Source organism: Molossus molossus, unplaced genomic scaffold (assembly GCF_014108415.1).
Source record: "Molossus molossus isolate mMolMol1 unplaced genomic scaffold, mMolMol1.p scaffold_m16_p_11, whole genome shotgun sequence".
Taxonomy (NCBI): domain Eukaryota; kingdom Metazoa; phylum Chordata; class Mammalia; order Chiroptera; family Molossidae; genus Molossus; species Molossus molossus.
Window position 1 is genome coordinate 71,437,214 of NW_023425346.1, and position 12,358 is coordinate 71,449,571.

Sequence of the window (12,358 nt, forward strand, 5' to 3'; positions counted from 1 at the left end):
TGCAAAGTGGGGATGGTAGCAATTACCTACATCCCATGGCTGAGTGCAATAGAATAATGCCTGCTTAGTGCTGCTCAGAGCTGTAAACTTGTTAAAAAACATTCATTTCCCATGAGCCCTTGAAAGAGGTGGAGCAGCACAGAGGTGAGAGTACCAGTGTGACTGGAGGCTGTGTGACTGCCCAGAGACGAGGTGAATGGTGGGCCTGAGCTAGGAAAGCAGAAAGGGAATTTGAGAGGAAGTGTAGATAAAGGGGAAAGGCAGGGGGAGGGGATGCTTTCAAAGAGTGACAGACCTCAGTCTCAGCTGGATGAATGGCAGGGGAGCAAAGATGACACTAAAGTTTCAGGGGTGGTCATGAAAGCAGCACTGACAGAAACAGGGAAGTCCAAGAACTGAGACCATTTCAGGGCAGGGACCAAGACTTGGTTTCAGACAGGCTGAGAAGGGGCGAGACAGAGCATGGAGAAGAAAGGGCCAATAGCAAGGTGAGGAAGTGGGAATATAGCACCGGCTGATACAGAGGTCTGAGATGGAAGGATTTGCAGTCTTTCTGAGAACACTATGGTGCAGTGATTCAAAACACATGCTCTAGAGTCAGCCTGCCCGAGGCTGAATCCCACCTCCGCTGTCCTAACCATGTGAACTCGAATAGTGAGCTAACTTCTCAGTGCCTAAGTTCTCTCATTGGTATAATGGAGTTAAGAGGATTAAATGAGTGAATGCATATACAACACCTAGAATAGTGTCTATCACATAGGAAGTGTCCAGTACCTATTAACGGCCACCACCATCGTCATGACCACAACCACCAATCATCATCAAAATAGAGATTTCAGTTGAAATTATGAGCATGCCTGTCATCTCCAAAGCACAGAGCATAGTTACCAGAAACCAAGTTGGCTTGGGTTAGCCCTGTAGCTCTTCCAAGTACACGATGCAACAAAGACCAGTTACTTGACCTCTCTGAGCTTTGGGTTCCCTGTGTATAATGATCCTTGCTTGGCGCTACTGTGAAGATTTATAGAAAACTGTATACAAGGATGGACAAAAGTAGGTTAATAATAACAATAAATACAACTGTAAACCTACTTTTGTCCACCCTTGTATGTCAAGTGCTTAGCTTGGTGTTGGGCCCATAATAAACACCCAATAAAATATAGTTACTATTATTGAAATATAGTTACTATAGCAGAAGACTGAACCTTGAGCATGTCTAAGGCTGGCCAGAGGAAAATCCCAATGAAGCAGAGGAGGAGCAGTCAGAGAAAAATAAAATTTCATGAGGCCGAAGGGAGGAGGCTCATTAGAGAAGGTCCTGCAAGGCAGAGCAGAGGATGAGGCCTGAGGACACAGCAGAAATCAGATGGCCTCCAGCTACCAAGAATGCTTCTTCCAGAGAGCAAACAAGACAAAAGTCAAATTAGAGCAGAGAACAAAGAGTGTAAGGGCAGAGAGCAGGAGTAAGTGGAGTGAGTTTGTTCCCACGAGAGAAGGTAGTCTTTATTGCACTAAATCCTGAGAACAGAATTGCAGGTGGAGGACACAGGCAGAGCAGTCAGGATGGGAAGGAGAATCACCCTCGAGACTGGAGAGAGGGCACAAGGAGTGGGCCACAGTGTTATGAAGCAGCACACAGGAGATAAATGCATCCTCCCACCAATCAGGGGCTTCTGGGCATCAAGGCCAATGTCTATGTGTTTTGGTCAGAACAGACTTTGTCCCAGGTCTCAATCTTCTCAGCAATGTAGGTGGCAGGTTCAATGCCACAAGTATACATGAAACTGCAGAAATTAGAGGAGAGGCTGAAATGTTTAGAACTACTACTGAGCCCTGGCCGGTTTGGCTCAGCGGTTAGAGCGTCGGCCTGCGGTCCAGAGAGACCAGGGTTCGGTTCCCGCTAAGGGCATGTACTTCGGTTGCAGTTTGTCCCCGGCCCTGGTTGGGTTGTGCGGGTGGCAACCACTTGATGTGTCCCTTTCACATCGATGTTTCTCTTTCTCTCTCTCTCTCTCTCTCTCTCTCTCTCTCTCCCTCCCTCCCTCCCACTCTATCTGAACAAAATATGGAAAAATGTCCTCAGGTGAGGATTAAAAAAAAGAACTACTACTGAGGCGAACGTGCAGAATTCTAAGAAAGTGAGATTCAGCTTCTTTCCCTAACCCGAAGTTAATAAAGTCAAAGTAATGTCTGAGTGTTGTCTGAATATATTCATGTAAAACCCTTTTAATAGAATGTCAGCTGGAGGTACTTTATGAATATAACATCCCTTTCAAAATCCTATTTTCACATAAATATTAAATTTGGGATATGTATAGGACTGATAAAAATGCTATGGACTTTGAGTTCACCCATGTGCATGGCAAAAAAAAAAAAAAAGGTTTGCCATAGCTCAGTTGGTTAAAACATTATCCTGATAAGCCAATGTTGTGGGTTGGATCTCCAGTTAGGGCACATACAAGAATCAACCAATAGCCTGGCTGGTGTGGCTCAGTGGTTGAGCATCGACCCATGGACCAAGAGGTTGTCGGATCAATTCCTGGTCAGGGCACATGCCCAGGTTGTGGGCCCGATCCCCAGTGAGGGGCATGCAGGAGGCAGCCAATTGATGTTCTCTCTCATTGATGTTTCTATCTCTTTCTCCTTCTTCCTGCCTCTCTCTCTAAAATCAATAAAGAAAAAAATATTTTTTAAAAAATCAACAAATAAATCCATAAATTATTGGAATAGCAAACTGATGTCTCACTCACTTTCTATTTCTCTAAAAAATAAAAATTAAAAAAAAAAAATCAATAAAAAAAAGCTACCCCCACAAAGGTATGTTTTTCTTTTGGTTGGGAGATCAACACAGATTGCCAAATCTCAATTTTTCTTTTTTTTATCCTCACCCGAGGACATTTTTCCAGTTTTCATTCAGACAGAGCGGGAGGGAGAGAGAGAGAGAGAAACATTGACGTGAAAGGGACACATCGAGTGGCTACTACCTGCATGACCCAACCAGGGCCGGGGACAAACTGCAACCGCAGTACATGCCCTTAGCGGAAACCGAACCCGGGTCTCTCTGGACCGCAGGCTGACACTCTAACCGCTGAGCCAAACCGGCCAGGGCTAAATTTCAATTTTTCTAAATGAGGACATAAAAATAAAAAAAATCTAACATGTACGTTCACCACAATTTTATAAAAACAAATATCAAAAAATTTAGGCCTAACATCATCTCAGAATAATTTTTAAAATTAAGCCAATTTAGCCTTATACTACACTTTTTACGTCATCCTTGTTTTTCTCACTTTCGGAAGTCAAATGAAAACTGTCTCATAGAATGGAAAAGGCCTGTGGATCCAGTCTGGACCCACGTGCTCAGACTAATTACAGGAAGGAGAGAATTTAGGGAGACTAAGAGGCTGAGGGAGAGCAGAATGAGGGAATCATGTATTAGCTCAGAATATTTAATAACTGATCCACAGTGGAACACCTCTAACAGGTAACAGCAGACGTAAAATATTATATAATTTTGCCTCGTGTTGCAAGCAATACAGTGCCCAGGTGAGCTGAGTGACGGGGCACAGTCGAGGAGTGAGGGTGGAGGGAACTCCTCCGCAGCAATGGTCCATGACTGCCCCCAGGGTCCAGGGACTGGGCAGGCTCAGGACGCCAGAAGGGAGCCGGCAATGAGATGAGGTGATAGGGCTGACGAGCGTGGAAGTCAGGGTACTGATGAAACCAGATTCAGGAGTTGTGAGGGTGCAGAACTGGCGGGTAAGAAGCCAGGGGAAGTCATGGGAAGGAGAAGGATCTGGTGTATAAAAATAAGAAAAGTCAAGGCAATCGGGGCATTTGAAGAAGTGAAAGGGGCAGCGCCCAGGATTCACCTCCTTGTGTCTGTTCCTTGGCCTATTCGGAGAGCCCCCACTGGGCTAGGACTAACCTTCTGCACACCTGTCCATTTCCTCCGAGTCCTGCAGCCAGGCCGCCACCTTGCTCTGGCCAGTCGTGCAGGTGGCAGGGAGGCTGCTGCTGCTGGGTAAGGGCGACTGCCACGGGCAGCTGCTGGGCTGCACCTGCAATAAACAAGAGGGCAATGAACCTAAGCAGAAACAGTACATTTTAGTGACTTAAAAAAGACCACAAAGAAATTATATGCATATAGGCACAACCAATGGACTCAGACAATAGTCTGGGAAAGGCAGGAGGGGGGTGGGAGCAGGGAGGAGGGGGTCAATGGGGAAAAAAGGGGGGAATCTGTAATACTTTCAACAATAAAATTTTTTTAAAAATACAAATATTCTCAAAGGAACGTTAAAAAAGAAAGGAAGAGGAAGCACAATCAAAATATGGACGCAGCCTCTTGGCTGAATGTGGTACATACTCACTAAGTAGAAATTCATAAACACTAACAACGCTCTCATCAAGTTGCTCTCTCCACTGTACAACGGAGGGGACAACACTCAAGTACGTCACATCTCATACTCACAGGGACCTGCCAACTCAAATGCCCAATAATTCAAACTACTCAGTAAGTTGTACTTGACTCATGACCGAGGGCCTTTCCTTTATGAAAGCTCATGACTGGCTCAAGGTCTTGGAAGCCACCACGGTTCCTAAATACTGTACATTATCCACCAGCAAGGGACAATGCCAGTGCTTTGAATGCATATGGAAAAGTGTAGTTTATAAAAAGGTAGTCTAGGCAAGTTACTGGTATTTAAAGCTGATAGACTTTCCATTGAAGGCATTTTATAGAAAATAGAAAATAGATTAAAGTTGTATGAACTATGTAGATATTAAAGTGAGTACAGTAAATGCTCAGTAGAAAAAAAAAGCAGAAACGTATTTTCCCAAAAAGCTGAAACAACGTTAGAAGTCCACATTTGACTTTAATATTCAATTAAAACTGGCTGTGTCTCTTCCAAAACCTTCTGAAGTGAAGGATGCATGTACTCAGCACACCCAGGCTTATTTCTCAGCCACACAGGGCCACAGACCAAGTAACATTCAGGAGTCTCATCATTTGATACTTAGAATGCAAGCAAAGTGTTAAAAAGCTTTTCTCAGACTTTACTGCATTTTGATAAATGTACTGGGAATTTTTCACTTAGTTAGATCTTAGACTATGTCATTCGTAACTAGCGTAATAGATCTTCTATGAAAACCAGAGTTAAAAGAGTTTTCTTATTCCAAGGCAATCGATCAGTGGGGAGCATTTGGTTTCAGCTCTGCGTTGTCAGATATCACCCAAGTTATTGAATAAATAACAAAAGGAATGAAAATCATGTATCTTTTACCAACACTCTGTGCCAAAGATGCAGGCAGAGCTGGAACAATCAAAGAATTAAACACTTATATTTTTTAAATATTCACCTGGGATACGTTTCTTGCTTAATTTGGACTAACTCTGGGGTTCATTCTGTCTGTTGTGAGAAGGCAGGAGGCCCAGAGAAACCTGGGGATTATCTCGAGCAGCTTGTGTTGGATCATTCAGTAAGTGCCCTATTTCCTAACCCTTTGCTCTCCTGGTTCATCCCATTTCATTTCAGAACTGTTTAGTATTAGGGTTAACCCAACACCCTCTTCCTAGGACAGTCCTTGGCAAGACTGCAACCAGAAAGGTTTGAGAGCCTTATGAAATACAACTAATGGGGTTTAACAAAAATTACTTGCGTAGCCTTGGCCAGTGTGGCTCAGTGTTTAGTGTTGGCCCATGTACTGAAGGGTTGCAGGTTGGATTAGCAGTCAAGGGCTCATACCTAGGTTGCAGGTTTGATCCCTGGCCCCGGTCAGGGTGCAAGCAGGAGGCAACCAATCAATGTGCCTCTCTCTCTCATTGATGTTTCTTATCTCTCTCTCCCTCCCTCTCCCTCCCTCCCTCTCCCTCCCTCCCTTCCTTCCGCTCTCTCTAAAAATCAATGGTAAACATAGAGGTACATATATTCTTTCTGATTGGTATTTCAGGCTTCTTAGGATATATTCCTAGAAGTGGGATCATGTTCATAGCAGTACTATTTACAATAGCTAAGATCTGGAAACAGCCCAAGTGTCCATAAATAGATGAGTGGATAAAAAAGCTGTGGTACATTTACACAATGGAGTACTATGCAGCTGTAAGAAAGAAAGATATCTTATTCTTTGAGATGACATGGAGGGTCCTGGAGATTATTATGCTAAGTGAAATAAGCCAATCAGAGAAAGACAAATATCACATGATCTGTCTTATTTGTGGAATATAATGAACAACACAAGCTGATGAACAAAATAGACCCAGAGACATAGAAGTAGGGTACAGACTGACAAATCTCAGGAGAGGGGGACGGGGGGCAGAGGGAGAGATAAACCACAAACCTTATATGCAAGTATGCATAACTATGGACACAGACAACAATGCTGGGGTGTGGGGCAGGATGGAGAGGAGGGTGTCAATGGGGGAAAAAGGAGAAACATCTGTTACAAAAATAAATTAATAAAAATTGCAACAACAAAAAATCAATGGTGAAAAATATCCTGGGATGAGGATTGACAACAAAATAATTACTTGAGTAATTTCCATTGACATAGCAAAAACTGAATACAGCAGTACTTCATTTACTCTGATTTGATTAGTCTAATAGTTACTCCATGAGATTTTTCAGTGCCTTGCAAAGGAAACCCAAATATATGTATTATATATATCCTTATACAAGAAAATAAAGAACAGGGGAATTTTCACTGAAACATTTTTGAGCCCAACTCCTTGTGGCAACCAGTTATTCACAGATGTCTCTGTTCTCAGCATCAGGTGCCAAATGGGAAGCTGGAACACCCCTGGGCAGGGCATGTGGCTGTGGTTCAGAAAACGTGATTGAATCCAAGGCGCAAACAGCTGTCTCCCTGCCTGTGGTCTTAACCTTGATTTTTAATAGGCAACACCTCCAGTTTTTCAGCAACACGGAAAATGAACTCTTAGTACAGTCTGAAGAACAACTTCAGCCTGCCTGAGTCTGGGATCCAGGATAATGGAAAGTACACTGATTTTGGAAACAGGGAGATGAGGGTTCAGATCCTGGCTCCGCTGTTTAATGACGATGTAATACCTGGGAAAATTCTTTCCTGTCTCCGAGCTTTAGCTATATTAAAGATTAGAGATGAATAAATGTCAAATGCTCAACACGCTGCCTGACTAGTGAGCTACTGCTCATATTATTGGCACATTCCCCAGCCCACTTACACGAACTTCATGGGTCATGCATATATCACATCTCAAGGCAAAAAGCACGTTTCATTTTGAGAACTTTGTAGTCTTCTTATTACCACCCAAGAAGACATCCATCTAGGTGCTAATTAACCAAATGTTCACCCTACTTCCTAATAGTCTTAAATAGCCATATAAAAATAGGACGTAGTCCATTCATAGAAAGGAGAAGCACCCATTAATTCTCTTGGTGACCCACATATCCACCCAGTACACACTTGAGATGAACTTTGATGCTGAATGTCACTATTGTCTTCTCAGGGTTGGTTTACAAAGAAAACCTTCTCTTTCTGGTTGGTCAAGTGGGACTCCATTATGTGTCTGCATAATTTTCCAAGCAACTTCTGGGCTGATTTTTGTATTTCTAAGACATACCTTTCCATCCACAACGGAAACATTGGCCGCTGGTGAGGACTCGGTTGTGGAGGTCGAAGGAAATAGGTGAAAACTAGCATCTCTTGGTGACCTCACAATCTCATTCTGCCGGTACAGCCGGTGGTGGCGCAGTTTGGAGACCCATGCATCAAACCAGTCCTGAGATTTCACCTAAAACAATGAACAGGAGGAGAGGGTGACAGTGAAACCAAGATTCTGTTACCACTGAAACAGGCAAGTGATTTCCTCTGACAATGGCAGAGAAACTGCTGAGAAGCAACTTCACCTTCAAATGATAGATGTGCTCCTCTGTGTCAAGGTCTATTCTCCGAGCCTTCTTCTTAATGGACATGACTGACAGTCCGACATCGATGCTTCCGTGGACCTTCCCTTTTTGAATCTGAAATCAAAAGACTAGTAAACAGGCTGGAAGGATATACAGGGTGTCCCCCCAAAAAAGTCTACACATTTTAACAGCTGATAACTCAGTTCTCACTCCTTTTCAGGTTTAACTAATTTGAAATAATGGGTGCAGCCAGACTAAGTTTTGAACAAAAAAAATTTATCCACTAGACTTTTTTATGGGGATCCACAAAAGGTAAAGTTTACAGAACAAAACCAGCAACAGTGGAAGAACTGAGGGCAGCCAATGAAAGAGAACGCACACAAACACCGAACGAAATGATTCCTGTTCGCGAGTCCACGGCTTTGCGTTATCCACAGTGCCCGGACCAGAACGGTCATCCGCACGAAAACTGGCGTTGACAAAAAAACTACTCATATCTGTGGATTCTTTTAAAATTTTGAAAATGACCTGTTTTGTTAATACGCACTGACTTTATAATCATTCAAATTGTGTATACATTTTTGGGGGACACCCTGTATGATTTGATGTGTTTCTGTACAGAAGTAAGCTTGATGTATCTTTACCTTCTCTGTGGGCAATGGAATACCACACCTCCTTTACAAAGGGAAAACGGGTAAGGTCCTCAATGTAAGGACTGTTGAAACTGCCGTGCGTGACTTCACGCCAATTTCAATAAGAAAGACTATCCATCTCTTATTCTGGTTTTTGGCATAATATATAAGGTCAGTGTTTCATAATTCTAGATTGCATAATGTATATCCCAAAAAGATGTCTTTAATGGTTCCTAAAATAACTGGGGTCAATCTCTGACCTACAACCCAGAACATCCCCAAGTAGTCAGCTGGCAGACAGCGGCTGGGGCAGGGCCGGGCAGCTGGGACCGAAGCGCCGGGCAGCTGGCTCTGCCTTCCGGCTGCCCTCGTGTGCTCAAGGACACAGGGCTGCTTCAGTGGAAGGGATGAGGGCAGAACGGAAATCTGTTGTTTCCCCTACACCACAATGATACGGAGGGCATTTTCCAGTTTTGCATGCAAACAATTACTTTTTACATTACAGAAAAATAAACTGGAATAATTTTAGTGAGTTGGGTTTCCCAAGATAAAAGGATGTGTGCTATGAAATATGAAATGGAAAGCAAGTTCGTAAGATACCTATTAAAGGGACATTGGCAAGAACAAGTTTGCTTTAAATCTCAAAAGAGCACATAAAGCATAGTTTATTAAGATACAGGGGGGAAAAAAGCCTATTTGGGTTTTCTCTCTGAAACAGAACGGGTGATTTGTATTAGTGTGTTAGTTTTAGGCTTAAGCTTGTTTTGAACAACAGACATCACAATGGTTAAATAAATCTTCATGCACCAGTTTGAGATGTTACGTTAGCTTGAGCTGAAGCATAAAACACACCTTTCATGCAGCATGGAAGCTTGGCAGCTGGGTAACTATTACAGGCACAGAAATGAACAAAGCTGGTTACGATGGCACAAGGCTCGTATGGCTGTGGCGTGTACTCACTTCAAGCAAAATTCTACATCAGTCTCTGAAACATGCCTTGTGTGCTACTTACATCGAGTGGTGCCTTTGAATACTTTAACATTCCATTATCCAGGACAAAAAAACGCTGCAAGAACCAAACAACCCCCAGTTACTGTGTTTTGAATTATATAAAACATTCACAAGTGTGGGTTAATGTTGCTTGGCATTTAGCGATCAATACGTTTAACATTGTAATGTATTTGGATTCTGTGCACCTGGCCACAGTCAGATACATCAAATGGTCATAAAAATCTGAGCTCACGTTCTATCCTATTAACCTACTCAGGTTCCTGTTCCAATGGAGAGGGAATCTTTTCACCGTGGTTTGCCTTAATGGGGGTGGTTGGGATGGTGATGAATCTCAGGACCTGCAGCTAAAACTTTCTGAATGAATCACATTGGGATGTTTTTTGAAAGTGAGAAATAAGAATAACCTGAGTTAGGTCACAGAGATTTTGTGACGCTTGGGAATTTTTCAGCCCTGCATTTCCCTGGATACCATGGCTAATTCCTGAAAATATCCGTGTCTGTTACGGAAGCCAGTGGACTGGATCTGCGAATAATGAATGACCTGGAAAGTTTAAGAGGTAACCTTAGCAATACGCATCTGTACTTAGCAAAAGTCCTACAATTTACTATTAGTAAAAGAAGTAAAAATTATTTCTGAACTACATTAAGTGCTGAGAGAGAGAGAGAGAGAGAGAGAGAGATATGTGGGGTAATTTTTGTCTACTTCAAGATACTCCTGGTCCAGTTCAAATGAATGTAAACGTTTATGCTCCACAAACACCCAGGAACTCACTGCTGTGATTTCCTTTCCATGGGCAATTGACAAAAGAACAAACAGCTCCCAGGACCTAATCAAACAGTGGGTTCAGTGCCCTCCTCAGTCTCTACGAATACAAGGAGTCTTTCTGTTGCTGGAAAATTACTCTGCTGGGAAGTTTTTATGTGATTCAGAAACTCTTAGCTGCTGAGGTAGCAGGGAGTCAGCCTGGGAACACTGCACAGGACTCACAGAAAGCCACTGAGACCCCTCTGTTCTAGGTTCAGGGGGCGGGGCAATAAGTAAGCACCAGAAGAATCTAAGCTGAAAACACTTGATTACTCAAATGTCATAACTTGGGCAATCAAACAGGCTGATGCTTGAATAAATATCCGATGCCTCTAGAGACCAGGAGAAAAGGAAATGCAAGGGAGAACCTCCCACTATTTATGTAGCAACACGTTCAAAGGCTGGTCCAGAACGCTGCTGCTGAACCTCGGCCAGTTTTGCTAAAAGTGGGACGGAAGGTGTTCATCTTAAGTTTGCAATTCAAATCAAATATGTTTTCCTGACTTCCCCCCCTATTTTTCCCATTTCTATCTGTTCAAGAATTTTAGCAGGGATAACCTACAGGATGGTTATGGGGAAAAGAGATTAGCAACCACTGACTAGAGGAATTACAAAATGGTAAGGTCAGAACGAAAGGCAAAAAGTGATTCTAGAAAGAAGAATGGCCAGCTGGCCAAAATCCAAGTTAGATCAAGGGTGGAGAGAGATTCCTGGCATTGGGAGAATATTAGGGGTTTAGGGGAGACTGTCAAGGTTTCTGGCAAGTGAAAAGGACTAGCAGTTGGGGCCTCTTCAACCTGGTTTTATTCCACCCTCAGAAACAGAGGATAGGGCAACATTCCCATCGGTTAAATGTTTAAGTCTTTCCTTAAGTGCAAAAAGTATATTTCCTTAAGGATATTATAATCCTTATAATAACCTCCCTGCTTTGGGCCGATGGACAGCCACCACCCAGCCAGTCAATCCGTCTGCTCTGAAATGAAATCCATGGGCAGATGTGGCAAGTAGATGAACCTGCTCTTCCAGTGATTGCGGAGATGCTGGTGGTCTATCCAAGAGCTGATACTGAAAACGGAGGACAATGTCCTCCTCACATCACAGAAGCCTTGCTACTCAGGTCACTGCAACAATGAAGTACAAGATAGTTTCTCCATAATTAAAACTGGAGGATGGGAAAAGAGTGTGGGGAAAAGAAGAATAAACCATACAGTTTCAAGAGTAACAACCAAACTTTCAGGGTCAGAGAATTTCCACCTTTAGTTTGCACTGGTAACAATAACTCTGGGAATGTATCCCAATGCATTAAATAGAAATTCATGTATATGGATGTTCATCACAACATCATGGCAGTAAAAATGAGACATATCCTATTGTCCAGCAACAGGGAGTTGGTTCAATAATGGTGGACAGCTGGTTCAATACATCCATCTAGTGGAATACACACACGCACTTAAAAAAATCTATTTAGAAGAATAATTAATAAGAACATATTCATATTAGTTTAAGTGAAAAAAGCAGAGTAGACAACAATATGTACAAACTGGATTTTAAATATAAAAATAATTTATTTAAAAATATTATAAAAATAATCTATTTTACAATATCTTAAAAATAACTTTTCCCTGCAAACAGGTATTACAGATCTCAGACTTACACATGTATAATAGGTTGCATGCAGCCCAAATGGTTAAAACAAGGCCTTGAAAATTAGTTTACACATATAACCATACTCTTGGCTTCCCACCTAATGACACCAAATAAGATCCTCTATTTACAGAGATGATCTAAAAATGAATATGATGAAAATGTTACCTTGTGCCAGCCTTTTAAAGGCCATTTTCTTTTCTTCAGCATAAAGCCTTCATGTTTGTCGGGTCTCTGGACATTGGTTTGGCCTATTTTCAGCCCTTCTATAATTTCCCAGCTGTCAGCTTCCTGAGAGAAAAGAAGAAAAACAAATCACATGTTTCTTGGTGCTTGATGACATACTTAACACAGATTCCTGAGTAGAAGTTGCGTCTGAA

At 42.4% G+C, this 12,358-nt stretch overlaps 1 protein-coding gene across 2 annotated transcripts in view; it reads right to left on the reverse strand.

The window, feature by feature from the left end:
• Positions 1-12,358, reverse strand: part of OSBPL6 (oxysterol binding protein like 6) — an 82,487-nt gene that overhangs the window by 45,579 nt on the left and 24,550 nt on the right. For both annotated transcript variants that reach the window (XM_036253686.1, XM_036253685.1), the window contains exons 3-7: positions 12,147-12,269; positions 9,531-9,584; positions 7,887-8,000; positions 7,601-7,771; positions 3,929-4,061 (exon numbers count right to left, since the gene is read on the reverse strand). In XM_036253686.1, the coding sequence (XP_036109579.1) occupies positions 3,929-4,061; positions 7,601-7,771; positions 7,887-8,000; positions 9,531-9,584; positions 12,147-12,269 (595 nt within the window). The remainder of the gene's footprint in view (positions 1-3,928; positions 4,062-7,600; positions 7,772-7,886; positions 8,001-9,530; positions 9,585-12,146; positions 12,270-12,358) is intronic.